This window comes from Chrysemys picta, chromosome 22 (genome assembly GCF_011386835.1).
Source record: "Chrysemys picta bellii isolate R12L10 chromosome 22, ASM1138683v2, whole genome shotgun sequence".
NCBI lineage: Eukaryota > Metazoa > Chordata > Testudines > Emydidae > Chrysemys > Chrysemys picta.
In genome coordinates this window covers 16318546-16346245 of record NC_088812.1, presented here as the reverse complement: position 1 = coordinate 16346245, position 27700 = coordinate 16318546, and the positions used below count along the sequence as shown (strand labels likewise).

The following is a 27700-nucleotide window of genomic DNA, read 5'->3' as shown; positions in this document are numbered from 1 at the left end:
TTGATCAGAATCACTAGCACTGCATCATACTGCTGCCGCCACCTACCTCCTGCATTTTGGATTCGAGGGTGCAGATGTAGAGCCAGAGCATGGCCTGTGCTTTGTCATCCAGGAGCTGCTCCTGGTTCTCAGCATTAACAGGGACAGAGTCCAACAGTCGCAGGGCCTCCCGTACGGAGTCCAGGGAGGAGCTGCAGGAGAGGAGACTGGTTATAAGCCAGACTAACAGCATCTCACCCCCAAGGATCTCACAGTACTTCACAAAAAGGTGGGAAAATATCATCCTCATTTTAGAGAAGGGAAATGGGCAGAGGTCAGCAATTAAGCGACAGAGCTGGGTACAGAACCCAGGTCTCCCATATTCCAGTCCCTTTTCTCACCACTACTATCTCCATAAGGCATGTACTGTACAGAGAGACCTTCAGTCCCCAGGGCTATCATCTGGCACCATGAGATTCAAACCGGGGAAGAGGAGTCATGTGGGGCCAAACCCCACAATAGTTCACATGAGGGGCAGCCCAACAGTCCTGTAGCCTTAGCACCTCTAGTCTTCTAGAGGAACGCCCCTGTAGGGCAGCGGAACATGAACCTCCCTGATGGTAGGCACAATAGAAAAGACATGGCCCCTTTTATTCAGTAGCTCTCCTATAGGACTATTAGTGTAACGGAGACATCTCCTGCCCTGCACATGCCAGGAGCAATCCCCAGTGCTTACAGGGTGCCAGGTTGCAAGGGGCTGGAGACCTGGAAACAACTTTTGTAAGACACAAGCCGGATCACTAAGGGGCCCCCACGTTTTCAGTACTGCTGGGGAACCCCCACAACTAGCGGCTTTCCCCATGTGGCTGCCTCCTGGGGGAAGGGCGGCCAATCAGAACCGCTGCAGGAAGCGGGTAGCAGAGGAACAGGCAGATGGAAGGGTGATGAGGCCCACCCCACCCGCCACTCACCAGGCAGTCTGCTCCGTGTAGTCGTGATAACACAGCACCTGGGCCAGCTCCACCAGGTTCACCGCCCGCTCATGCTCGCGTCCGCTCTCCTCTGAGCAGATCTCCAGCAGGTCGCAGATCACGTTGAAGCGCTCCTGCCCCGTGTCGGCCCGTGTAGCCTTGTAGGCTTTCAGTTCTTCAGAGAGCACAGACACCAGGGTCCCTACATCCAGGCCATGCCCCTCCAAGCCCTCCTTCAGAGTCCTGCAGCAAACATGCAGGTCAGACAGGAGCAGCACTTGGAGGTGGGCCACTCAAGATGGCTGCTAGGACTCCGGATAGCCCCACCCCTAGCTGTGCACTACAGCACAGACCCCAGCTTTCTAGCCAAGGTAGCATTTCTTCTGGCAAGCGTCAGGTTAGTCTTTAGGTATTTCAGTAGCTTTGATCATTAGTAGGGCCCTACCAAATTCACGGCCATGAAATCTGGTCTTGTGTGTGCTTTTGCCAATGAAATCTGTATAGTATAAAGTGAGACCAGTGTTTCTCATATGGGGGGGCCTGACCCAAAAGGGAGTTGTAGGGGGCGCAAGGTTATTTTAGGGGGGTCACAGTATTGCCACCCTTAGTTCTGCACTGCCTTCAGAGCTGGGCGGCCAGAGAGCAGCAGGTGTTGGCCGGGCACCCAGCTCTGAGGGCAGCACCACCAGCAGCAGTGCAGAAGTAAGTGTGGCAATACCATCCCACGCCATCCTTACTTCTGCGCTGCTGCTGGCGGCAGCTCTGTCTTCAGAGCTGGGCTCCCAGCCAGCAGCCACCGCTTTCCAGCTGCCCAGCTCTGAAGGCAGCGCCGTTGCCAGCAGCCGTGCAGAAGTAAGGGTAGCAGTACCGCAATCCCACCACAATAACCTTGTGACCCCCCCGCCCCCCAACTCCTTTTTGGGTCAGGACCCCTAGTATTACAACTCCATGAAATTTCAGATTTAAATAGCTGAAATCATGAAATTAGTGATTTTAAAAATCCTATGGCCGTGAAATTGACCAAAACGGACTGTGAATTTGGTAGGGCCCTAATCATTAGTTACACAGCTGTGTCTATGCTAGGATAGTGACCAGGTTGTGTGTGACAACAGATCTGTCTTGGGGTACTGAGAGAAATATCCCTCCATTTTACAGATAGGGAAACTGAGGCAGGGAGCAGACTGGCCACAAGATGAGTGGCCAAACCAGGATAGACCCCAGGAATCTGGACTCCCAGTCCCATGTTCCATGAAATGACAGGCCAAATGCTCCCACCCCCGATTTATCCCCTTCCTTACTTTAGTCTCAAGTCTTCATCTCCATTTTTTGTTGCGTCCATTTTGACTCTGACCCAGAGCAACACTGGCTCTGCCATCTGCTCCGTGATCTTGCTATGCAGTGCAGCCAGCCAGAGTGCCACAGACTCAAGGCCCTTCTCAAACCTGCACAGCTTCCTGTAGCTTTCCACCTGCAGCTTAAAGCATTTGTGCAACTGCAGAGAGACAGAGAGCATGACTTGAAGGAGCAGTTTGCAATAGGATGAACAAGATTCACTTCCACCTAACCCCTGCAAGGAGGCACCATCGGCAAAAGCTTCCCCGTTTCCAGGGCCCTAGAGGCCCAAGCCCCACGTTGCAGCCCCCATCCTGGTGGAGGGACTATCAGAACTCCACATCAGCTAGAGGACGGAGAGGAAGTGCCTTACAACACTCAGGGCTGGAGTATGTTGCCTTCATGGAAGTCTGGTTCCTATAGCCCAGGGACTCAAGCGCATGGCTCCCTTACACCAGACCCCCAAGTCCCCAGGGAGCTACCCAGAATCTTAGACGGCTACTCACCCTTTCTGTGGACATCTCTGGATATTTACAGGACTCTGCCATCCCCAGCTTCCGGCAGAACACCTCAGTCACTGAGCTGGCCTCCACATACAGCTTCTGGCTGTAGAAGCCATAGGCCAGCTTGAATGCACACGAGGCTGCCACAGCAAACAAAAGCATGAATATTAAAGGCTGCCTCACTACGATATTACATTACTCTCCGCTCCCCTATGGAGGATGGGGGCCCACCGCCCTCATTCTGAAAGCCTTGATACCAATACCCTTGCAAGAGAATCTATGGCAAAGAGCTTGTATGGAGAGATCTGGATTTTCCAGTAGAGCATCAAGAATCTCACTGGCCTAGTGCCAGCCATGTGTAACCACGTACACTGTCCCCGATACTCTGGCAAGGCGAGCATGTCATGGAGGCAACATATTTGGTCTCAAAAGGAAGGGTTTGCCTTGGGCACCTTCTGTTAGAGAGCTACGGTTGCAAACTCCCCACAGCAATCCCATCGGAAGAAAGCATCAGTCTACAGAGGAAGTGTAAACACTGACAGGAGGAGACCCACCGGTCAGTACCAAACTGGTGCATCCAAATCTCCTCACTTACCCAGGTGCCACTCCGCTAACTTCAGCTGAATTGCTGGAGATTTGCACAAGTGACAGGATGAGGCCCCAGGAGTTGAGTTAAGGTAGGAGACCATCCCCTCTAGACTAGAAGGGCTGTATAAAAGCCTCCAGCCTCACGTCACCATTCTGGGGCCCCTCTCCCCCCATTCCCGTTTGACCATCCCCTAATCCTAGGACTTGCAATGTGCAAGGCATGGATATCGATTCCTCCAATGGATACTGGATATCAGTAACACCCCAGCCCCTTCAATCCCAGGGTGGGCTTTGTGAGGTCTCAAGCCCACACTCTCTGATCCTTCGCTGCTCTTTGGGCCACAAGATGCTCAGTCATTTCCCTGCAGTGCAGATTTAAGGAAGAGGATAAGTGGGAAGAGTCAGATGCAGAAGTAGGACAAGCACTGCCTGGGACTGAGTCAGGGGGAAGAGGAGGAAGGTCTAGTGGCAGATGATTTGAACAGAACAGTTGATAGGGATATGGAGGTGGGAGGAAAAGGATGGTTCACGGGGTCTAGGAAGAACATTTTCTTTAGGGTCTCATCAGGAAAGACACTGCAGTGGAGCCACTGCTCTCTAGTAGCAGTGATTACCAGGACAAACAGGAGCCAAGAAGCAGAACTTCGGAGGGGTTTGGGGCAAGAGACAGGAGTAGCAGCATCAATCATGATGCTCTTGTTCCGTTCACATGGGAGTCTTAGCATCATCAAGTGGCAAGACTTTGCAATACCACATTCTGTAGTTAGCTCCAGTCCAGCAGCAGCGTGGTTACTCTGGGAAGGACTCTGTAATCCAAAGAACCAGGGCCATCTGGTCACAAGCCACGCCTGTTCCGGCTACTACAGGTTAGAGCTTTTGCAGGATAGGGAGGAGCACCAGAGCGATAGCAATGCTTCCCTGCCTAGAAGGGAAAGGTCTCAGTCAGATCTGGCAGAGGGATCTCAGTGGCGGAAGCGGTCAGTTTCTCTTCCTGGCAGCCCTGTGGTGCTTAGGATTTTTGTGGGGCGTTAGTGAATATTGCAACTTTTTTCATGCTGAGTTTTGTTTTGCATTCAGGGTAACGGACCAGATCTTCTCCCAGAGCAACACAGAACAGTTAAACATTGGGGAGGCCATTCCCTCCCCACAGACAGTAAGCCTTGTAACCCACGATGGAGCGGGACCCTGCTCAGAGGCTCAGGGACTGACCTGTGACATCAAGGTATTCCACCTGGTCTTGTTCAGAGAGCCCCTCTAGTGCATCAAGCATCCAGGTAATGACACTTTGGCAAGAGCCCACCAGCTGCTCCAGTCCAGCCGCCCCTGCCACCTGTGGAAAGTCAGAGGTTTGGGGAGCAAGGGCGATGCAGCAGGAGTGCTAGGACATTTGAGCAGTTGCACGGGAAAGAAATAATCAGGGATTAAGAGCATGAAGCAGCATTCTTCCACTGTTGCACAGCCTTTATCTGCCAGCTATGCTCAGAGGGTCACCACCACACCTGGAGTGGCTATTGCTGGTTAGCGCTATAGAGTGGCCATTGTGGTAACTGACTTGCCACGTACTGGTCTCTCAAAATACTGGTTAAAAGTTTGTCACCACATAGAGGAACATCACCACCTAGCTCTTGCAGAATACGTCTCACTTGTAGATCTCACAGCACTTTACAAAGGTAAATATCTCCATTTTGTAGCTGGAAAAACTAAAGCACAGGGAGGCAGAGTGACTTGCCCAAGGTCACCCAGCAAAGCGGTGACAGTCAGGAATTGCACCCAGGTCTCCTGAGTCCCAGTCCACTGCCCTAGCCACTAGGCCACTCTGATGGTGCAGCCCAGAGTCACTGGCTGAGGGTTTACAGGGAGTCAAGGGCAGATTCAGGAACAGAAGCCAGATTTCCCAACACTAACCACGGGACCACACTTCCTTCATTTGGGTGGGAGCAGAAAGCAACTGGCAAGAGGGAACACTGGAGTAATAAATGTAGTTTATGCTAATAGCAACCTGCAAGTACCATGGCTCCTAGAGGACTTCTCCCGCGGACCTGCTGGCCGTTCAGTGATGCTCTGTGGCACGTTCAGCCCAGTCTAATCTGAGACCTTCTAACAAAGGAAGGCTGCATAAGGCATCCCCATCATATTGTTCTGGGGTAGGCTGGATGAGACACAGCAATTTCAGAGAGGGGGAGTGTTGTTGCAATTACAGCACTCAGAGCCCTGCTGAGCCAGGACCTCAGTGAACCAGGCCCCACATGGGAGTCCAGTGGCCTCAAATTGGGACCAGTCCAGCAATGAGAAGCGTAATGGTTTCTTGCACCCATGCTTCTTGGAGATCTCCCTTGCCCACTCCCAGTTCCTAGTCACATATGCTATTCCCTCCACTGCCAGTACCTGGGAACCCAGGAAGGCATCATATGCCACTGTAGTGTAGAGCTGCAGGCTGTGATAGTGTAGCTGTTTCACGGCTTGCTGCGGTTTCATGTTGTCAGGAGGAATCTGAAGAGGGAACACAAAAATGCAATAGCCAGATCAGCATGGAGCACTCACGTTGGCATCCCCAAGGAGCGTCCGGACCAGCTCAGCACACATGGATCAGGCCCCATTGAAACAATACAAAAGGTTGCACGGTCATTTAATTGGCAGACAGATGAGCTACCCAATAGCAGCAGCAACTGGCTAGTATGTGGATGTAGGCCCACCGCACTCACCTGTGATGCATCCTTATTAGACCTCAGCTAGCTCACGGAGAAGGGAAGCTTGCATTTGTCAGGAGAACCCCTTTATCAGGTGGAGACACACCTGTGCACCCTAGCAGGTTAGATTTTGGAAGGCCACATGATTCCCAGACAGAGGAGTCATCTACACTGCAACTGGAGATGCAATTTCCATCTTGGGGAGACCAACCCGCGCTAGCTTGGATGGAGCTACCACATTAAAGACAGCGTTGCCGCAGTATGGGCAGCAGCAGACATTAGCAGCTCACGTACGTACTTCTTAGGGTCTCAGGCGGGATTGTGCCGAGGCAGCTCGGCTGTGGCTACACTACTATTTTTAGTGCACACTAGTTCAATCAAAGCTAGTGCAGGTACGTCTACCTGAGCTCAAACTTAAACCTCCGGCTGCAGCGTAGACTTACCCAGAGAGCACGCTTCCTTTCTGCAGTGCAAAGCTGGTGTACTGCCGAAGTGGCACCTCAGCCACATGCAATCCCCAGCCTACTGCCAGACTGGGCTTTAGAGCCCTGGAGCTCGAAAGATCCCAGCTGCCAATGGGTCTGATCCTTTGCTGCACTCCCGGGCTGTGTACAAAGCCCTAGCACAACACTGTGTGTCTCAGGCCCCACCCCACCTAGGGGAAGCCCTAAATCACAAGCTTTACTCACGCTATCCAGCAGTCTACGGAGAAGCCAGGAATAACCCTCCATGAAAGTGGAAAGGCCAAGGATGTCCTCCAGGCTGAACAGCCTCCGCTTGCTCTTCTTCATGTACCCATTTAGGGAGGAGACAATGAACTGGCAGCTTTCACCCAGCACCCTGGGCAGGGGCTCGGGGACTCCAGTCGCACAGCTCAGAGCTGCAGCAGCTTGGGAGAGGGGCAGCCCAGCCTGACTCTCACCCAGTGCTAACACCTGGTTCAGCTGGACTCCGGCACGAAGGAGACCCAGAGCAGCAGCAAAGCCCCTCCTGATGTCACCAGCTCCTTCTAGGTAGCCCTGGGCTTGGTCTATCGCTTCTTTGCCTTCCCCAAAGCAGCTGCTCTTGCAGAGACGCCGGCATCGCTCCAAGGTGAGCTCGAACAGGCATAGGGACCGCTGCAGGGGCAAGGGCTCCACTGCACTCCTCCCATCCAGTAGGGCTGCGATCAGGTGGCGAGCAAGCTGCTCGCTGAAGAAGCAGGCATCTTCTTTGCTCAGGGGGGTCCTTTGGGCCTCAAACATCACAGCAGCAGCTGCAGCTTGACGAGCGACTTGGGAGGTAAAGAACGGGGGCTCCAGGGGCAGCTGGGCTGAGCAGTCTTCCTCCAGAAAGACCAGAAAGCGCACGGCCTGCAGCCGGCCTGAAAGCACCACCCTGCTTTCCCTTGGTGCCTGGCCCAATTTAGCAAGGGCATCCGCACCCTTCCACAGCACGCTAAAGCTGCTCTTGGCAATGGCCTCAAAGTCTTCAGTGGGCACCTCTGGGGGCCGGCACCTTGCCAGGTTGGCATAGAGCAGCTCAGCAAACCTTAAGCAGGCATCATAGGCTCCCTGGGTGGCAACGTTCCTCAGCAGGTGGTAGAGGATTTTCTCCAGGTAAAGGGGAACATGCTGGGGGCCGGCTGCTATATAACCCTGGCATGCCAGCTCAGCCAGGTCCAAGAGGCTTTCAAAGTGTGCCAGGCAGCTCCTGTCTAGTCCCAGCCAGTGGATGCAAGCCCGAAGGATTTTATCACACGCCGTGCTCTGCCAGGAGAGCTTGCTTGTGCTGGCTGGGTCTTCTGGGGCACAGGCAAGACTTTCCTGAAAGGAAACAAGATGGTTAGTGCAACCGATACACACCTTTTATCGGAGGATCTCAGAGGATTTTCATATTAGGCCTCCCAACCCCCTCCCAGGACAATATTGGTCCTGTGCTTCAGATGGAGAGTCTGGGGCACAGAAGGAAAGCAGCTTCCATGGAGAAGTCACACTGAGTCAGCAGTGGAGCTGGGATAGCACCCATGAGTCCTGATCCCCCAGTCCCCCGCTGTGACCTCTAAGCACTCCTACAACACGCCCCGTTCCTCAACTGTGCACCCATGTACAACGCTCCCTCTGTTTCTGGTAGTTAATGCCAAACTTTTTCCCTGCCCACACTTCTCACTAAGGGTCCAACCCAGAGGACAGCTAGACGTCCACTTCTCCCACAGAGAGGTTTCAGAGGTTGTCTCTTGCAGTCCCACCTTCAATTCCAACAGCAGTATCCGCGTCTCCTCCCAATTGCTGATTCGTGCCATAAAATCAGTTCCTTTTAGGCGCTTCATCCTACTTCTGGCCTGTAGCAAGGAAGAATGAACCATAATACTGGAGTAAATGGATGGCATTCTCTAAAGGATCTAGTGATGCTTTCTGGCCTTGAACTCTGTGAGCCACTTAATTCTGTAAACGCAAGTGTGTGTAAAGACCCATTGCACAGAGAACCTCTCCAGGTCTCCTATGCTGGCCTTATGTGGGTGAAAACAATACATCCAACCCCATTCTCTATACTCAGAGGTTATTATCCCTCACTGCCCTCCCATCTTCCCACACCACAGTACACAGCAAGCTAGATCAGAACTTCTGTAGTGTTGAAGGACGATGCTCGTCTCATCAGGCCGTTTCATTGACCCTGCCAAGTACCATCCTGCTCCCACCTCTCCACCATCACCCTAGTTCGCCTGGGACTCATTTACGAGTGGGCCCAGGGAGATCCTTCTCAACTAGCCCTCGTGACTGACCCTTGTTAACCCACCAACAGCCTGGCTCAGGGGTTCTCAAACTTCATTGCACCAAGACCTCCTTCTGGCAACAAAAATTACTGCACAACCCCAGGAGGGGGAACCAAAGCCTAAGCTTGCCTGAGCCCTGCCGTCCGGGGGAGGGGGGCAAAGCCTGGGCCTCACCAGGAAAGCCAAAAGGGCTTCAGACCCAGACAGGGAGGCTGTAACCCAAGTCCTGACACTCAGGGCTGAAGTCCTCAGGCTTCAGCTTTGGCCACAGCAAGTCTAAGCCAGCCCTGGCAACCCCATTAAAATGGGGTCCCGGCCCACTTTGAGAACCGCCAGAGCAAAATCCTGTCTGGCTCTGCATTGCCTGCTGAGAGCCAGTAGGGTCTTCCTCACCCCACACCTTCTCCCAATACCCCCATATACTCAGACCCTCCCGCCCTAGCTCCTTCAGATCCCCTCCTACACAGCTGCCTCCCAAAGCCCCCCCATCCTTTCCCTCGCTCCCAGTCGCCAGCCCCCCTCCTACCTACCCCCAATGCCCCCTCCCCCAGTCGCCAGCCCCCCTCCTACCTACCCCCATTGCCCCCGCCCCCAGTCGCCAGCCCCCCTCCTACCTACCCCCATTGCCCGCTCCCCCAGTCGCCAGCCCCCCTCCTACCTACCCCCATTGCCCCCTCCCCCAGTCTCCAGCCCCCCTCCTACCTACCCCGAATACTCCCTCCCCCAACCCCTTCCCCAGCCCCCCTCCTACCTACCCCCATTGCCCCCTCCCACCTACCCCCATTGCCCGCTCCCCCAGTCGCCAGCCCCCCTCCTACCTACCCCCATTGCCCCCTCCCCCAGTCGCCAGCCCCCCTCCTACCTACCCCCATTGCCCCCTCCCCCAGTCGCCAGCCCCCCTCCTACCTACCCCCATTGCCCCCTCCCCCAGTCGCCAGCCCCCCTCCTACCTACCCCATTGCCCGCTCCCCCAGTCGCCAGCCCCCCTCCTACCTACCCCAATACCCCCTCCCCCCAACCCCTTCCCCAGTCTCCAGCCAGTTCCCTGTTCCTTCCTTCCCTACCCCGGGGCTCCTCCCAGCCCCTCCAGCCAACCCCTTCCCCCAGCCCCTAAGGTTCCCCCCAGCGCCCGCTGTCCCCCACAAGCCCCCCCTCTAGAGTCCCTGCCCACAAGCCCCCCCCCTACTCACAGCGAGCCAGGAGGGCTTGGGGGTAACAGCAACCGAAGCCGTCTCCCTCCCCCCGCGCCCGGGCCGGTTCAAATCTCCGCCCCAGCCAATCAGCAGCCCGCGGCGCTCCGGGCCCCGCCCCTTCCTGCCTCGCTGCATGCTGGGGATTGTAGTTCGGAGTCGCTCTGGCTGAGAGTTAGCAGTGCGGGGTGGTGGGGTTGCGTTTTGCAATTAAACTCCTTCCAGTGTGTGCCCCGTGCAAAGCGAGGATCCTGCCAGCCCGAGTGCGCAAATTCATCGTGTGCACCAGCACCATCAGCCGGGCCCACCACTGTGCAAACCTGAGTGTGCAATGTATCCCCTCCCCACCCCAAATCTCTGCTATGCTTGGGATAGGAGCTGCAGGGAACGGTCCATATTTAACACCTAGCACTAGAGGGGACACAGTTGTCACTCCTGCAAGCCGAGTTGATTGCACACATGGGGATGGGGTTCCTTGCATCCCTCCCTCCGGCCCCCATAAACTCCCTGCCTGCCAATCTCCCAACCCCTTCTACTTCAGGGATTCTCTCCACATTGTGCCCTGTGCTCTGTATGTCCCACATTTCCCCTTTCCCCCATGCCAGGGGCTCTGTACAACTCCAAACCCTCCTCCCTGTGCCAGGGGCACTGTGATCCCTCCATTACCCCATGCCAGAGGATCTGTGCACACACACCCATTCCCTCCTCCATCAAATTCCCCCCTGTTCCTAGTCCCATTCTCCCCACTGTGACCGGGATGCCTGGGGCAGCCCCCACTGGAAATGCCAAGATCAGGGCATACCCCTGCATATGCCTTGTTGAGTCATAAGATGTATCCCTTGCTTTCTCTCAATGGGTCAGTTGTATAGCTCATGGTCCTTAATGGGCCATCAAGCAGGCTAGGCAGTGCTGATGCCACACTGTCCGGGGGTGTCACCCAGAAGAATAGCACAAGTTTTGTAATACAGACAGTGACGGTTTGCCCCCCTTTGGATGCCGCCTGATATGCTGAGATACCACTGAGCCTGCCTGTTATGCCAGTCTGGGCACCCTTTCCATGTGTCTTTAATGAAAGTGAAGGGTCCCCTTGTGACGTTGTGCAGTCTATATGGTTTTATAAAAACTTGATAATAAGTCAATATAATGTAACTGAGATGGTTTTAGAGAAAATACGGTAATAAGTGAATGTAAGTAACTGGGATATGCCTCACGCAAAAGGTCTCTTGTAAGGTATCATTACAAAGCTTATAATCTACTGAGTGTGATCATCTGATTTGTATAAATGTACCACTCTTGTATCTAAAACTAGAAATATAAAATGTAACTCTGAGGGCCTATTGTAATTGTGTAAAGTGTGGACCATTAATGATGGTTTGGAATCTTGATGACTCCCATTGTCTGCAGATGGCTGTATTTACCTGTGAGTCTTCCTGTATATGTGTGTGCTGGCAAGTGAGTAATGAAGTCTTGCAGTGACATGTGATCATGTCACCTGAACTGGAATCCATCTTTAACCTGGTGCTTTTCCAGTGAGGGGGGGGGGTGGAAACCCAGAGAGACAAAGAGTTCCCGCCTTATGCAAAAGATATATAAAGGGGGGAAGAGAACAGAGAGGGAGAAGAGAAGCCATCATGAAGAATCCCCTAGCTACCACCTGAGCTGCAACAAGAGCTGTACCAGGGGAAAGAATTGTGCCCAGGCCTGGAAGGTGTCCAGTCTGAGGAAAACTTACTGAAACATCTCTGAGGGTGAGATTATCTGTATTTAGTTTGATTAGACATAGATTTGCGCATTTTATTTTATTTTGCTTGGTGACTTACTTTGTTCTGTCTGTTACTACTTTGAACCACTTAAATCCTACTGTCTGTATTTAATAAAATCACTTTCTATTTAGTAATTCACTCAGAGTATGTATTAATACCTGGGGGAGCAAACAACTGTGCATATCTCTCTATCAGTGTTATAGAGGGCGAACAATTTATGAGTTTGCCCTGCATAAACTTTATGCAGGGTAAAACGGATTTATCTGGGTTTAGACCCCATTGGGAGTTGGGCATCTGAGTGCTAAAGACAAGCACGCTACTGCGAGCTGTTTTCAGGTAAACTTGCAGCTTTGGGACAAGTGATTCAGACCCTGGGTCTGTGTCTGGAGCCAAACAGGAGTGTCTGGCTCAGCAAGACAGGGTGCTGGAGTCCTGAGCTGGCAGGGAAAACAGAAGCAGGGGTAGTCTTTGCACATCTGGTGGCAGCTCCCAAGGGGGTTTCTGTGATCCAACCCGTCACACCCCTCACTTTTCTTCCATATAGAAGGTCAAAGAGAGAAAATTCCATGGACTCTTGGGGTACCTCCCTGTAAGCCTACATCAGGAACGGCAATTAATCGTCACAACTTTGGCCTCTTTTCTTGGCATATATTCCCAGCATGGATTTTAGGGTCCCATTGAACCTTTCCACCAACCCATTGGTCTGGGGGCGATAGGGGGCCGTCACGCCACATACCTTCCATAGCTCGTTGAATAACTGCAACGTTTGCCCCCCGATCAGACAAAATCTCCTTAGGGAAGCCAACTCTTCTGACTATAGTGAGCAGAGTTCCTGCCACTGTCTCAGCTTCTATATCAGACAGAGCAGCTGCCTCAGGGTATCTAGTGGAAAAATCCACCACCACTAAGATATACTCGTTCCCCCTACGAGTGGGGTGCGGCATCGCACCCACAGTGTCCATTATCACCCTCAGGAATGTAAGGGATGCTGGGGAGCTCTTGGAGTCCTACAGGTTTTTTTCTCTCCTGACACACACCGCACAAGACCTGCAATAATCTCTCACATCATTCTGTATTCCTGGCCAGTAGAAATTCCTTCTAAGCCTGTCATACGTCCTCTGTACCCCCAAGTGACCACCAATGGACCTTCATGCTCTACCAGCATTATTTCACACACACACACCCCGGTGCTGGCTGGGTACAACCAACTGCTTATAGGGGTGCCCAGGGCCACTGTTCTTTCCCGCAGGAGCCTCTCAATATAGTTTCCCATCCTCTTCAACCCCCCCCCCCCTTAGAGTTGCCTCTTGGACACCCCTCCTTATGCTTTCTAGAGAGGGGTCAGTTGTTGCTTTGCTGCAAATTCCTGACAGCTAATACTTGGGATAACTGCTCAGACACTGACTTCTCTCCTGCCCCCGGTTGACCTGGTGGCTGGTTTGCTTTCAGGCCCGGGTGTCAGGCAGAGGCCCAAGCTAAGCTGAATATACTTAAGAAACAGATTACAAAGTGTAATTTTTCACCCTAGATATAATTAAGGCATTTCCACTCACAGACTGGAAGCAAGAATTGAACTGAGGGGAGAAGGATTGAACCCAGGCTGGGAGGGCGTCCAATCTGTGAGTGGAAATACCTGAAATCTCCAGCTGCAGGCCAGTGCAGCTATCTTTCAAGACTTTCTGTAATCTACCTGTGACAATATCTAGGGTGAGAAATTACATCTTGTAATCTGTTTCTTAAGTACATTGAGTTTAGTTTGCATATTTAAGTTTATTTGCTCAGTAATGTGCTTTGTTCTGTCTGTTATCCCTTAGAGTCACTTAAAATTCACTTGTTGTAGTTAATAAACTTTTTTCTTGTTTATAATATAACCCCGGTTATACAATTCACAACTGGGGAGATAAGAGGTTGTGCATACCTTCCTCCACATTGAGGGAGGAGGCAGATTTCATAATATATCTTTGGGTCTGCACCACAAGAGAGGTGGACACCTGAGTGCTGGGGGCAAGTCCCTTAAGCTGAGCCTTCACAGAACTGATCTCAGTCTCTGTTTCGTTCTGCAGTTTGGTGTGGCCCTGCCGGTGTGTGTGCTGAAGGAGACTTAATAGAATAGCCTGGCTCAGCAAGACAGGTAAAAAGGGTACCCAGGCTGGCATAACAGACAGGCTCAGTAGTATCTCGGCACATCAGGTGGCATCCTAAGGGGGGCAGTCTCTCACACAGACATACATACATATCTATAACCCCAAATACAAAGGTGATACAAACACATAAATGAGATGATCATATTAGGCAAATGATAACATTTTTGCAGATATCTTACATGGCATATCTGGCACAACTCATTGCAATTTTACAATATTCATAGTCATAATATCCTAAAGTGTCCCCCAGATTCCATACAGCATCACACCCACCATTTTTTTTCCCTATCTGGGACCTAAATCATTCAGAATGTCCACATTTTAAACTGTATTGGGAGGATGGGTAGAGCTCATGAGGATGTTATTATATGAGCTCTGTTTGCATCATCACTCTGATCATTGGGTTTGCCTGGATTAACCCTTTCCCCCATTATCCAGATGTCTTGTCTTTTTACATTGTGATTGTGAATTCTCAGGGGCAGGGACTGTCTTCTTATATGTTGACCATCTGCTAACATAATGGGGTCTCAGTCCTGGAGCGCTCCCATAATACAAACGGTAATAACAGTGACTGGAGGGGTGTTGTGCATTTGACAGCTCTTTGTGAGTCAGTTTCACTCTTCTGAAAAGTCAATTTTCCTTCTTGGTTGTGTGGGTCTTTCATACAGCAAAGCAGCAGAGAGAAAGCACATTTTCAAAGACAGAGAGAGTGTAAAACCACAACAATTACCAGGGAGACGTAAGGACTAATGTAGAATCCAGTGTCAACTTTCACAGTTTTATCATGAGTCTCACAATATTCGGCGTAGGTAATTGTGACTCTCTGTACCTGCTACAGTGATGTTATAGCAATTGTTACAGTAATGTTATAGTAAGGTTATGGGTATTAATTTAATGTATATAGTTATGAGGCTGAAAATGTATCCTTATGGCTTAAAGCAAGCCCATGCAAAAACTCACCAAGAACAGAGAGGCAGTTCACACCTCATTAGGGCATGGATAGGACAAACCCAGCCCAGCCTCACAGTAACAATGGACCCTGTTTTAGGCAGCAACAAAAGAATCTGTTAGACCCTCAAGGGAGTCACCCCCGTCCTTTGGGCAGTTTGGGACTGCGATGAGATAATGCTCACCTGACTCTGAAGGCGGGGGGAGAGGGGGAAGCCAAGAGGAAAGAAAGGACATGATCAAAGGGAGAGACTTTTTGCCATGCTCTCTCTCTTCCACACACATCTACAGACACCACCACTGATCAGACGGGAAAGCCTGACTGAGAAGCCAGCCTGTGGTGAGAAGCATCTATGCATCCGAAGAAGTGGGCTGTAGCCCACGAAAGCTTATGCTCAAATAAATTTGTTAGTCTCTAAGGTGCCACAAGTACTCCAGTTCTTTTTGCGGATACAGACTAACACGGCTGCTACTCTGAAACCTAAGTTTAGAAGGACATTGAAAGTGCTAAGAGCAGCTTAGAATGTGTTTTGCTTTCATTTCATTTGACCAAATCGGACTTGTTATGCTTTGACTTATAATCACTTAAAATCTATCTTTGTAGCTAATAAATCTGTTTGTTTATTCTACCTGAAGCAGTGCGTTTAGTTTGCAGTGAGTTGGAGGCTCGCCTTAGGATAACAAGCATGGTACATATCAATTTCTTTGTTAAATTGACAAACTTACATAAGCTTGCAGCGTCCAGCGGGCATTACTGCACAGTGCAAGAGGGAGGTTCCTAGGATTGTGTCTGGGACCGGAGATATTGGCTAGTGTCATTTGCTTGCAAGTAGCTGGGAGCAGCTGACATGCCAGAGGCTGTGCGTGAACAGCCCAGGACAGGAGTGGGGGTTCTCACAGCAGAGCAGGGTAAGGGTGGCTCCCAGAATCAAGGATTGGAGAGGTCTAGCAGATCACTGGTCCAGATAACTCCAAAGGGGAACGTCACAGTAGTGTCTACACCAAAGTGTACAGTGGGAATACAGAGTGGTGCCTTGATTTTCCAAAGTGCTCAGTACCCAGATGCTACTGCAAGGGGAAAGGATGAACACCGCTGAGTTTTGTAGAAAATCTGGCCCTCTTAGAATCAGGAAGTGAAGCTGACTTTTCACAGAGTGGTCCTGCTAAGTAACGTGCAGAAACTAAACAAAGAACGTTAAAAGTGTCAAGTAGTTTGGATTTCTAAAATTATCCATTTTTTTTAATAATCTAAGGTGGCGGTGTTAACATAACTAAGGGCATTAGCCGGTTTACAACCCTGCCAGATCCCCACGTTGCACACTCACAATACAAAGTGAGTTTCTGGCCTCCATGAGTGCAGTGAAAAGCCTGAAAATGTGACCCCAGGGGTGACCTAAAAGCTCAGAAACCCAGAAAGCAAATGAAAAGAGAGCACACAATGTATTTATTATTTTTTAAATCTCAAGATTTTTAAGCCAGTCATACTTTTGGGGGGCCTACCTCACGATTTTTGAATGCTTGGGGTCACCACCACCGACAAGCCAGGATGTTCATACCAAAAAGGAGATTTCCCCCCAGCTCGTGGCAGGGAAGCAGAGCAAAGGTCCCAACTCAAGAACAATGGCCCAGAAGACATCAGATGGCGGGTGTAATGGCTGAGATGGTGAGAGCTCTCCCTTTGCACTGACAAAGAGGAGAGAGACAAAATGGAGTCTGCAGCAGCTTGCCCGTGTGGCATGCTGGCTTGGGCAGAATGGACTCCGTTTTAGCCTTTATTTCTCTCTCTCAACCTAGGGACTTCCCGACGCCGTGTTCCAGGTGACTAACAAACCCGGCTCTGTTCTGAAAAGGCTGCCTGGCATCACTGCAAATCCTTGCTGAGGTGCCTTGGTCCCTGAAGAGCGGACAAGTCTCTGAGCGGGAGTCTATGTCATTCTTGCTGGGCAGAGGTCATGGTATGAAGCAAGGGTGCTGGAGCCCCGGGGCTCAGTCACAGATGTGTTGAGGCCACATGGCCGATCCTTAAGGAAGAATGGGACCCCTTGGGGGTCTGGCCAACTGAAGGGGCTCCTCCAAGGGACTGTTTAAACACTGCAGCATAGCACAGCTGCTGGGGATCCAGGACCCGTCCCAATCCCCCTGTGAGGCAGGGCAGGGCTCTTATCCCCATTCCACAGGTCGGCAACTGTGGAACAGAGAGACTAAGAGTTGCCCAAGGTCTCACAGGGAGACATAGCAGGGAACTGAACTCAGGTCTCAAATCCCAGGCTAGTGTCCTAACCACCCTTCCCCTTCATCCTACAGGGGTCGCCTTCAGAGGCAGGGGGGCGCTGAAGAAGAGCGCACGCTGAGGCATCCCAGTAGGGGGAGCTGCAATGGGAGTTTTAAATTAGCAAGAGTCGTTCTGTGCACAGCACTTCAGGGTGACACAGAGCATTAACTTGTCACTCACCATGAAACAGGAAGGGGGCGCTCTCTATAGGGGAAAGCAAGCTGCTGGAGCAAGGCTTCAGTTTTTCCTTTTGATAGACCCAAGGCTACAGTGCCCCTTTAACTAACATGGACCAGCACGCTGCACCCGTAAGGCCCTGAGTACCGTCATGTTTCTGTAATCAGTTCCCGACACTCCTCCAGCCCACTTACAAACATGGTTTAATTGGGGGTCCTGGCATCTTTCTTCCCCCCCCCATGTCCCCAACATACTTTCAACCCTATTTAGGTGGCCACACCTTCCACCCTGCCAAAGCCTATTTGCATTAGCGCATTCTGGGAATAGCTGGGCATCTATCCCAAACTAACGCAGAAGGGGGTAGAGTGCCCAGAGGACGGGCAAAGAGCAGCACAGCAACCCGTAGGGCAACACACTTGGCCATGGAAGACTGGCCAAACTAGTTTCACCTGAAACTACTGAACTGGATACAGGAAGACAAGTATACGCCTGGCATGACTGGCGAGGGCAACTCATTGTCGTCAGCTGCCGTGGCTCCTAACCAAGTATTAATCACATTCTGTGGGAACCCAGGCATGTTTAGAGACAACCATGCCACCACACTAGTCACACACTGTTCTAAGATGTAGCGTGCTCAGAACTCCAGATTGGGCTTGAGGTTGCAGTTGCTGAGAGGAATTGTCTGTTCAATATTCATGCTGTGGCAGAGAGCCAGATGCCTCCTGAATCAGGTACTCCATGACAACCAGCTGCATACAGAGCTTAGGCATTGGCAAACTCAGTTCTCAATTCCTGTCTAACAGGGTGTTGGGAAAGGAGGGTTAATATCTGCCTGAATTAAAATCCTAATCAATAGCAGCCCCCCCAGAGTCATCTCCTGGCCCCAACAAGTCCAAGTGAAGCAAAGGTGGATCTGCAGCCCTTGAACCAACCACCTTAAGAATAATTAAATTTCTGTTCTGTTCAGGACACGAAGGAATAAAATCACGGGAGAGCTTTTCTCTGAGGAAAGAGTTTTATTTCTTTTTTATAAAAAAAAAATAGAATGAAGGTGTTTGGAGTTTGGCTCATGCAGTAACTGGGGTCAATACCTCCAACATTTGAAGAGAGTCTCTTTCCTTGTTCTCCCCCCCCCGCAAAAGCTAGGAGCCAAGCAACTGTGACATGTGCTCCCACCACCTGGCCTCTTCCCGCCACCTCCAAATGTGGCAGCTACAGAACAGAGGATGTGGGGGGCTCCCAGGGTTTGAAGGCCCGGGTTAGGAAGTTTTGGATGCAGGCACTCCAGGGTGGGAAGGAACAAACAATACTTGTTGGGGGCTCGCCAGGCTGCTTATAATTTATACAAGTTTTGTTTGAAACCATACGTTTTTCCCCAAGTGAAAGTTAAAACATACAGGACCGGCCCCAATACCCAAAGACCAGTCCTCAAAGCAGCTGTCTTTTCCACAGTCTCTCTCTCACTTACAGAGTCCTCCCCTCTAGCCCAGAGTCATGGTATTTGAAGTGTTAAGCTTTTGGAGACTGTACCGGGGGGGGGGGGGCGGGGGGGAAGGGCAGTTGTGCCAGGCACGTGATCAGAGTTCCGGGGAGGACAGCTCATTCTGCCCCTGTGGGCTAGGCACCCTGAGCTCTGCGTTGTTCCGGACCACGGTGAAGAGGCTAACAACGGCCAGCAACGCCATCACCATCATGATGGAGCATATGGTGAACATGTTCCTGGTACCCGTCTTGTAGTCGCTGTCATGGAGGATGAGCATGCCAAGGCAAGCCAGCAGGTTCAGGGGGATGCGGAACCAGTTCATCACGCCCACCTGGTCCTTCTCTGGGATCACCTTCCGCCGGAGGAAGCCCATGGCAGGGAAATACAGCCCACAGGAGAGTTCAATCAGCAAAAAGGCCAGGAAGGACTCAGAAGGGTTCTCCTGCCCAGGGTTGGTGGAGAAAGTCAGCATGAAGAGGGAGAAGAATACCATCAAGACAGAGAGAGAGAGGATATGCATGGGCTGGAGGTGGTACCTCTTGGAGGTGGCAATACGGTACAGCGATGACCCCACCATGCTGGCAGCCATGAAGCTGGAGAAGACAATGCCCAGAGGTGGGTTGTGGGGATCGAGGACGGGCGTCCAGAGGAAGATGAAGATGTAGATGACGCTTTCAAACAAGGCCTGGATAGTGCCCAAGAGCAGGACACGCCGGTCAGACAGGAGACACTTAAACCATCGACGCAAGTCTTGGACAGTGCCCGCTTCTTGCCATAGTTCTCATCCCAGTTCTTCATGGCGAAGATGCCCGTCAGCATGAGGAAGGGGATGGAGACCATGAATGGGGCCACGGGGCCCAAGCCCAACCACTCAGCGAAGAAGTTGGCCGTCACCCCCGCTCCAATCGCAATGACATTGTTCCAGAAGGCAGCCCTCGAGAAGGTGGCCGGGATCCACTCTGCCGGGAAGTCATGCCGTTCCACATGCTCATGCACGTACCACGCCTCGAAGGCAGAGAACAGCAGGGCTGTGGACAACCCCCCCTAATATCCTCCCCACTACCAGCACAAAGTAATCCCAAGAGAGCTTGGTGAGGCAGCAGACCGAGTAGGTCAGGGAGAAGAGGATGCAGGATTTCTTGCGGCCCAGCCAGTCAACCAAGGAAGTGGAGACCAGTCCAAAGAGCACACTGGAGGCAAAGCCGCAGACATAAATTATGGCGATCTGGCCTTCCAGGAAGTGATAGTGCTGGTAGAGTTTATAGAGGTAGGGGCCCTGTAGCCAGTCAGCCGCCAGAGCCAGGAAATACACTTGGTAATAGTCCAGCTGGAACCGCAGGAAGGCAGGGTTGGTACAGGCGCTGCCAGTGAGCTTGGCGCGGCAGGCAGAGAACTCCAAACCCATGCATATTGCCAGCAGGACAGCAAAGGCGACATATGCAGTGAATAGCATGGTGCCTCAAAACATCATGTGCATCCCCTGGGGTCTACTCCAAAGCACCTGTGAGTAGAGAAAAACATGCAGTGAGACCCAGATGGGAGAGCCACCTTTACTGGATTTATGACCGTCAGCAGGGGCAGCAGTCCTGAGCTCATAGCAGTTTGCACGGCTGTCAAACAGGCTTTGCTTGGAGATTAACCTCAGGCTCCCATGCACATGGGAGGTGGTCCTGCCCCATGGGATACTCCCTCCTTCCTAGAGCGCTATGGTCCTTCTGTTCTTAGCTGGGCATGTGGCCTCCCTCTGAAACTTCCCACTTGACCCCCAAGTCCCACAGGGTAGATGAGACATATGATTGGAAGTGCAGCCAGGGAACATTCATTCAGGCTGGCCCAAGGGGAGGGGAAGAGGTGTATAATTAGGAGTCATGGGATGATGCTAAGCAAAGGGAAACTTGGGCTGAGAATTAGGGAAACCTTTCTGGGACTGCGATCTCTCAGGCTGTGGAAGAGTCTCCCCAAGGGAAGTACTGGAAGCCCCATTGCTTAGTATGTTTAGAACTGGACAGGATAAAACACCGATGAATACATTGCAGGGAGCTATCCTGCATCAGCTAAGGACTGAGAGATATTGACTAGGTGATTTAGGCTTTTAGACCATCCTACAGGGGTAATTCCTAGGATTCCCTTTGGCTGTTTCATCTGCCTCCCTTCAACCACATATTTGCAAATATTCAAAATGTGAACCATCATCTGAACTTGCTGTATTCTGCCATCCCTCTCTCGATAAGGGACCTCAAATCCCAACAGCAGATCAGATCTCTTTGATGTAAGTTAAGTGACTTGCCCAAGGTCACACGAGAAGTCTGTGTCTGAGCTGGAACTGAAGCAGGTCTCCTGAATCCCAGTCCAGTGTCCTCACCACACATGACTAGATCATCCTTCTTACCCTGTGTGATAAAGGCCTTCCCCCCCATTGTACCCCTGGGGTTTAACCTCATCTAGCAACAACACTGACTCCAACTTGTCCTTATCTACACTGATCACAAAATCATGGGACGTATGCTGTCAGCTAACTTGACTCTACGGAATTATGTAGTAACACAATAACATACGGTAGTGAAGACAAGGCCACAGATAGTACAATTGGTTTAATGATCTTTGATACTTCTTCACTGTGAATGGAGGTAAAGGATTTGGTACCAACAGACTTCTGGACAGAGTAGCTAATGCCACAAATCAATGCCAGGAAAAATCACATCCTGTTTTCCTAGCCTCAAGTCATATGGGAGGATAACAGTTACAGTGAGGAAAAAAAGAAAAAAAAAAAGCATGTGATCTGCTGTGTGATATTTGTATCTCTACGGCTGTGTTCCTGAAAGAAAGATCTACTGGGGACACTTAAATCAGAGATTTTAACTCTCAACTTGGCACATTTTTAAAGAAAAACTAGCACCAGTTTCACAGCCAACCCTCACAGAGATTACCATAGAGTGGCTTCCTTTAGGTCTCCTGTACGTTACAAGATTGCCAGAAAGTGCCTGGAACCATCCACTCCTTTAATCTGAGTATGGCACGATAAAGCCCCCCCCTTGCATCTGCATTCCTTCACGTTATTCTAAACCGCGCTTCAAATGCTCTCATTGAATTTCTTTGTAGCTCTTTAAAGAGACTTTTTTTTTTTTTTTGGTAAAGCAATGGTGAAAGGTGCCAGACTGAAAACTCTGGAGGCAAAAGTCCTGTTTAATCATAGAGGGAGAACAGCGTAGGTTGGGGCAGAGCCAGCATCACCCGCGTTCCCCTGCCCACGTTCCTCCAACTGACCTGAAGGGATTCTTCTGTTGAAGGAGCGAAAGAGCAGGTTAGTCTGCATACTCTGTTCAATTTTAAGCCTACAGGCTGAGACCTGCAACTTGTGATGATGACGTCTGTGCTCTGGTCTGAGAACCTGCTGCAAATTCATACAGGACATCAAAGCTTTCCTCTGACCAACACTCTCCCACCTGAGCTCAAAGATAAGCCAGAGGACAGATCAAATGTGAAAGAGCTTGAGATTGCTCTTAGTACAGTTGCTAGGGGGCCAGTGTGTTCAGTAATCATCACCACATTGACTCCTGTGCTCTGGAGAAACTCACTAGAATAGAAACACAGTCTGCTGAAAACATGGTCAAAGTGGCAAGAGCAGCCCTGTTAGCATCAGGAAACATTTGAACAGAAGAGAGCACTTTACATCCGGGGTTGGGAAGGGAGATGAGTCACCTCAGCATCTCCCCACGCCTCCCTGGGAAAAGGGCAAAGCTGAGCCGGGGAACCATGTGGAGTTATGGCCTCAACCCCATCAAGAGCACTTGGGGGCCACAGCCCCCATTGGCAGGCAGCTCCACCCAGCTCAGAGGGACCCCCAGGACTCCTCACAGCATATCCCTCCCATTCCAACCCCTCCACTCCCAGCCTCCCCCACAAGGACTCATCTCAGAACCCCCAACTAACTCTCCATTCCCCCACAAAAAGTACACCCAGCTCCGCTCCCTCTCGAATCCCCCACTCCCCCCAAAGCCTCAGCCTCCCTCTTCCCTGAGAGCACCCACTCGCGCCTCCCCCTCTTCCATAGAGCTCCCTCCAGCCCCCCCAGTCTCCCACAGATCCAGCTCCCCATGCCTCCCAGTCTTCTCCTCCCTGCCTCCAGCCCCCCACTCCTCCCAGGGACCTCCTCCAGCCCCTCACTCCTCGCATATCCTCCCCCCCGAGCCTCCTCCTCGCAGAGCCTCCCCCCCACAACCTCCTCCAGCCCCCCACTCCTCGTAGAGCCTCCCCCCAGAACCCCCTCCAGCTCCCCATGCCTCCAGCCCCCCACTCCTCCCAGAGACCTCCTCCAGCCCCTCACTCCTCGCATATCCTCCCCCCCGAGCCTCCTCCTCGCAGAGCCTCCCCCCCCCACAACCTCCTCCAGCCCCCCCACTCCTCGTAGAGCCCTCCCCCCAGAACCCCCTCCAGCTCCCCATGCCTCCCAGTCTTCCCCTCCCCCCTCCAGCTCCCCCCCTCCTCGCAGAGCCTCCCCCCTAGAGCCCCCCACTTCTCGCCGAGGCCCCCCTCCTCCCAGGGGCTCCGAGCCCCTCCCCACAGTCTCTCCTGCGTCCAGCTCCCCGCTCAGTCCCTCACCTGCCCCAGTCGCTCGGAGGGGGGGCTCCTCGCTAGCGCCCGCCCGCCTCATTCACACGCACCCCGCCCCGACCGACCCGCTTCCGCGACACCCCGCCGGCCTTCGTGCGAGGCAGCCCAGGGCGCCGCCATACTGGAGGGCGGTCACGTGATGGGGGAGACGCTTTGGCCCCGCCCACAGGGCGAGCATCGCAGAGCATTGCTGCTTCCGCCCGGCTCCCGCGCTGTGACCTTGCACCTCCTCCGTGACCCCTCCCCAAGGAGCCCCCGCCCCCCGCAGGGCCTGAGTGGGGGGGTTGGTCCCATGAGGCCAGCCTAGCGTTGCCATGGTGATGGCTCATGACATCCTCGCGTCGCCGTGGTGACGGCGCACGACATCCTAGTGTCACCCTGGTGCTGCTGGTGCGTGACATCACTGCGTGCCCTGGTCCAAACACGGCCACAGGACCCTGGGGGCGGGGGCAAAGTGGGGTGCAGATCTGGCACCACCGCTGTGGTCATGTGACGCCGAAATGGGGTGACCTGGCCCAGCGAGGACCCCATAAAAATGTGGCCATGTGATGCAGCCCGGTGACGTGGCAGGGCTGGGAGGCCTTAAAATGCCAGTGTGTTGCATATAAGTGGCTGGGGGACAAAGCACCACCTCCCCTCACAGCACGCAGCCTCCTGGAGTCATGGCGTCACCCCACTCAGGCGTAGCAACAAGGCCGGCATTTTGTCAGCAGGAAGATGCGCCTTCATGAATGGATTTATCTTCACAACCACCTCGCCCCCTCCATGAGATTGAGAAGTATTATTACCCCCATTTTAAAGATGGGACACTGAGGCACAGAGAAGCTAAAGACTAGAGATCTGTAGAGTTATACCTCAGCTTGCCGCGCAGTACATGGTCATAGAGACAAGCGCTGTGTCAGTTGCCCAAGGTCGCTCAGGAAGCCAGTGAGCGACACAGCCAGAACTTAAACCCGAATCACCAGGGCTAGTCCCATAATAACCACTGGACCTCGTCATTCATCCTTCCCCAGCCTACCACCAGGCCTGCCCCTTGCTCTTCCTGGGGCTGAAGGTATCATTTCCACAGCACTCCCAGCCCCTGCTAGCCTAGTGCTGCAGAGATCAGGATCCCTGTATGACCCCAGGGCTTCACCCAGCACGTTTGTAAAGAAATTGATTTAAAAAATGTAGCTAAAATAGTGTCCCATTGATTCCTTTCCCCTGGGAGCAGCACAGACTCCTCGGATCCAAACAGCTCGGCCGTGATACAGACGGTGAACATCGAACCCAGTGGCCCACCATCCCTGCTCTGCTGTGCTGCTGGACCATACAGTGTCTTTCCTCTTTGTTCTTCAGAAGCACTTTCCCCCCAGCACAGCTCCATTTGGCTGCTGGGTGCCAGGGCACTTGTCTCCAGCTCCATTGGGGCTGCCTGTCTCTTTGCCCTGGGGTCAAATGCGGCAACTCAAAGGGCAGGTGTGGCATCATGCTCCAGCATTTGGAGCCAGGAAATGAGATGTCATTAAGGATCACAAGAAATGGGAGAGAGCAACCCATTTTAGTACGTGGGCAGCAGTGGCACGCCAAACTGGGCTAAAACCTGCTAAAGAGATTAAGGGGCATGTTTCCAGGGAGCAGAGGCTCCTTGCATGCCTCATTGTGAGCCTGGATTTGCCCAGTTAACCTAGATTTACGCCAGTGTGAGAGCAGAATTTGGCTGTGTGGGTCAGTGGCTCTATTGCTGCTGCGTTTGTCTGCAAGGTGGGCTCCACCAGGGCTTACGATCTCTCACCAGATAATTACTTCCTGGGCAACATTCACAGCTGAGCAGATGTTCCCAAACCAGCTGGTTTTCCTCCTCAGCAGAATGAGCCGTGACACTACAGTAGGACAGTGAAGGTTTCAGGCTTTTGGAACGGAGGGTCCCAGACTGGGTGTTGGACAAAGAGACTTTGCAGAATGGGAGGGTTGGATCCTCTGCTGTGTGGCATGGGAGGTTCGGGCCTGGCAGTGAAGGGGTAACACGGTGAATTTCACCACCCTTGTGCCTCCGGGATTCTAGCTTGCAAAGGAGGGCGGCCAACACCAGTCCTAGATTGCTCCTGCACTGGGAGTATTCCCATCCTGGGACCAAAGCCACGAAGGTGAGGTCAGATGAAGGGATTGGAATTGGTACCCCTTCCCTCAAAATTCAGAGGGATCCAGCTTTGAGGCTCTGGTTTTGACCCATCTCTGCTCCTGATTCTGTTTACACCAACACTGGTTTGATACTAGTGTAACTCCACTGACTTCATGGCAGTGTTACCAACTCTTGTGAGTTGGCGTGTTTTCTTAAAGCCCCAGCTCCTGAAGTCACGCGAATACAAGAGAATCTCAGCCTTCATTTAAAAAAAAAAGTAAGTTTCTATCCTCATAAATTCTGCATATATGTTAAAGGGTCTTAGGAACAAAATACACCCTTGTCTCACCCGCACCCGGTGGAAAACCTGCTGGTTGCACTTTGGCCTGTTGGTGATAGAAACTTGTGATGAGTTCAATGAGAGGCTTTGGAATCCCCATGTCTGCCAGTGTCCTCCAAAGATGGAGGTGTTGGACACTAGCTAACACTTCTGGGGAGTCAATGAAACACATGACTAATGGATGAATGCACTCTGCATTTTTCAATGATGTGACAGATATTTGCGATTTGGTCACATGTGTCTCAGCCTTCTCTGGAACCAACTTGTTGGGGTGGTAGTTTTGCTCCTATCCTTCATTTCATGTGACACTGGATTACACAGAGCAGAACTTTGCTCGCATGCGATGTGAGGATGGTACAATAGTTACTACACTCTGTTATTTCTCCCTAAAGGCAGAAAAAGTCCCTTCAGCCAGTCCTCTGGCCAATCGCTAGGTCACCCCTACATCATTACAAATTTACCATGTAAGATCAATAACTGAGGATGGCTCGCTCAGCTGTGGCCTCCCTTAAGAAAGTATGGAAAAACTGTTACATCTCAAAATGTGGGAAGGTGCAACTGGCAAAAAGCCTAATTTTTTCAGAGCAATTTCTGGATGTGAATCATGGGAAGTTAGTGCTGCTGGCCAGGTGTCTCTATTTTATAGGGACAGTCCTGATATTTGGGGCTTTTTCTTATATAGGTGCCTATTACCCGCCCCCAACCACATCCCGATTTTTCACACTTGCTATCTGGTCACCCTATGGGCAGAAGACAATTGAAGCTTTTGAAATGTGGTGCTGGCAAAGACTTTTCATTGAATCATAGAATATCAGAGTTGGAAGGTACCTCAGGAAGTCATCTAGTCCAACCCCCTGCTCAAAGCAGGACCAATCCCCAGACAGATTTTTGCCCCGGATCCCTAAATGGCCCCCTCAAGGATTGAACTCACAACCCTGGGTTTAGCAGGCCAATGCTCAAACCACTGAACTATCCCTCCCCCTTGGATGAAAAAAAAAAAGGGCAAATGCCTATGTTGGAAATATTATTGGAGAGAAGCAGCCCCAGATGTCAGAAATCAACGGATGTAAACTTATGTACTGTGGTCACCTGAGGCATAGAGATGGGAATAACCTTGAGAAAATTATTATGGAAAGAATGGTGGAAGGTCAGTGTAGTAGGGGACGACCAGGAGGTGATGGATGGATGGTGTGCAGCAGATCAGTGGAAGGTCATCTACTGAGCACTCAAAGCTAGCGATGGATCGGGAAGGCTTTTAAAAATGTAATAAATGGATGTACTAGCTTAGGTGTCTTTCCCTTGTGGCTGAGGAGAAAAGCTGGAAAACGTGATCCCTGAAGACTAAAAAAACGGAAAGTAACTAAAGGATCCCCAAATTATTGTATTTTTAAAACCTCAGGAATTTTAAGCCAATTGCATGGTTTTGGGAGGGCTGGACCCTTGATGCTTGAATGGTTGGGGTTGGCCACACTGACAGAGTTACTCCAGATTCACACTGCTGCACAATCGATTGCCTTTTCTTAAAACGGGGTTCACTCACTTCACTCTGTCCCCCTGGAACAGAGAGAGACTGAGCCCAAAAGTGAATAATTGATGTGCTTAGATACCATACCATGATTATGATATATGACTTAGGCTAGCTAGATAGGAGGGGGCGCATGAGGATAGATTGATAGCAAGTCATCCAGTAGGTGGCTCTGTGGGCCAATCAGTAAGGGAATGAACAGAAGGAAGAAAAGAGAAATCACCCCGACAGGATAAAATTGCATCCTAAACCAGATGCTAATCTGAACGGCCACAGTGAATATCTGGAGTGACTCCAGATTTACACCTGTGTACATGGGAATATAATAAGGCCC

At 51.7% G+C, this 27700-nt stretch overlaps 2 protein-coding genes across 2 annotated transcripts in view; both read right to left on the bottom strand.

Moving 5' to 3' along the window:
* The window catches only part of ESPL1 (extra spindle pole bodies like 1, separase), a 28424-nt gene extending 18265 nt beyond the window's left edge, over positions 1–10159 (bottom strand). Inside the window, exons 1-9 of the mRNA XM_008169576.4 lie at positions 10003–10159; positions 8288–8380; positions 6750–7865; positions 5759–5863; positions 4583–4703; positions 2789–2925; positions 2249–2442; positions 951–1193; positions 47–191 (exon numbers count right to left, since the gene is read on the bottom strand). Coding sequence (XP_008167798.2) covers positions 47–191; positions 951–1193; positions 2249–2442; positions 2789–2925; positions 4583–4703; positions 5759–5863; positions 6750–7865; positions 8288–8380; positions 10003–10140 — 2292 coding nt within the window. The 5' untranslated portion in view covers positions 10141–10159. The remainder of the gene's footprint in view (positions 1–46; positions 192–950; positions 1194–2248; positions 2443–2788; positions 2926–4582; positions 4704–5758; positions 5864–6749; positions 7866–8287; positions 8381–10002) is intronic.
* An 8143-nt stretch (positions 10160–18302) lies between these two features.
* On the bottom strand, positions 18303–23587 carry MFSD5 (major facilitator superfamily domain containing 5). The gene is given in 5 exon segments (XM_065576607.1): positions 18303–19521; positions 19524–19833; positions 19835–20290; positions 22054–22232; positions 23389–23587. Coding segments are annotated over 3 exon segments (1356 nt in total). The 5' UTR covers positions 20243–20290; positions 22054–22232; positions 23389–23587; the 3' UTR covers positions 18303–18883.
* Positions 23588–27700: the final 4113 nt, after the last annotated feature.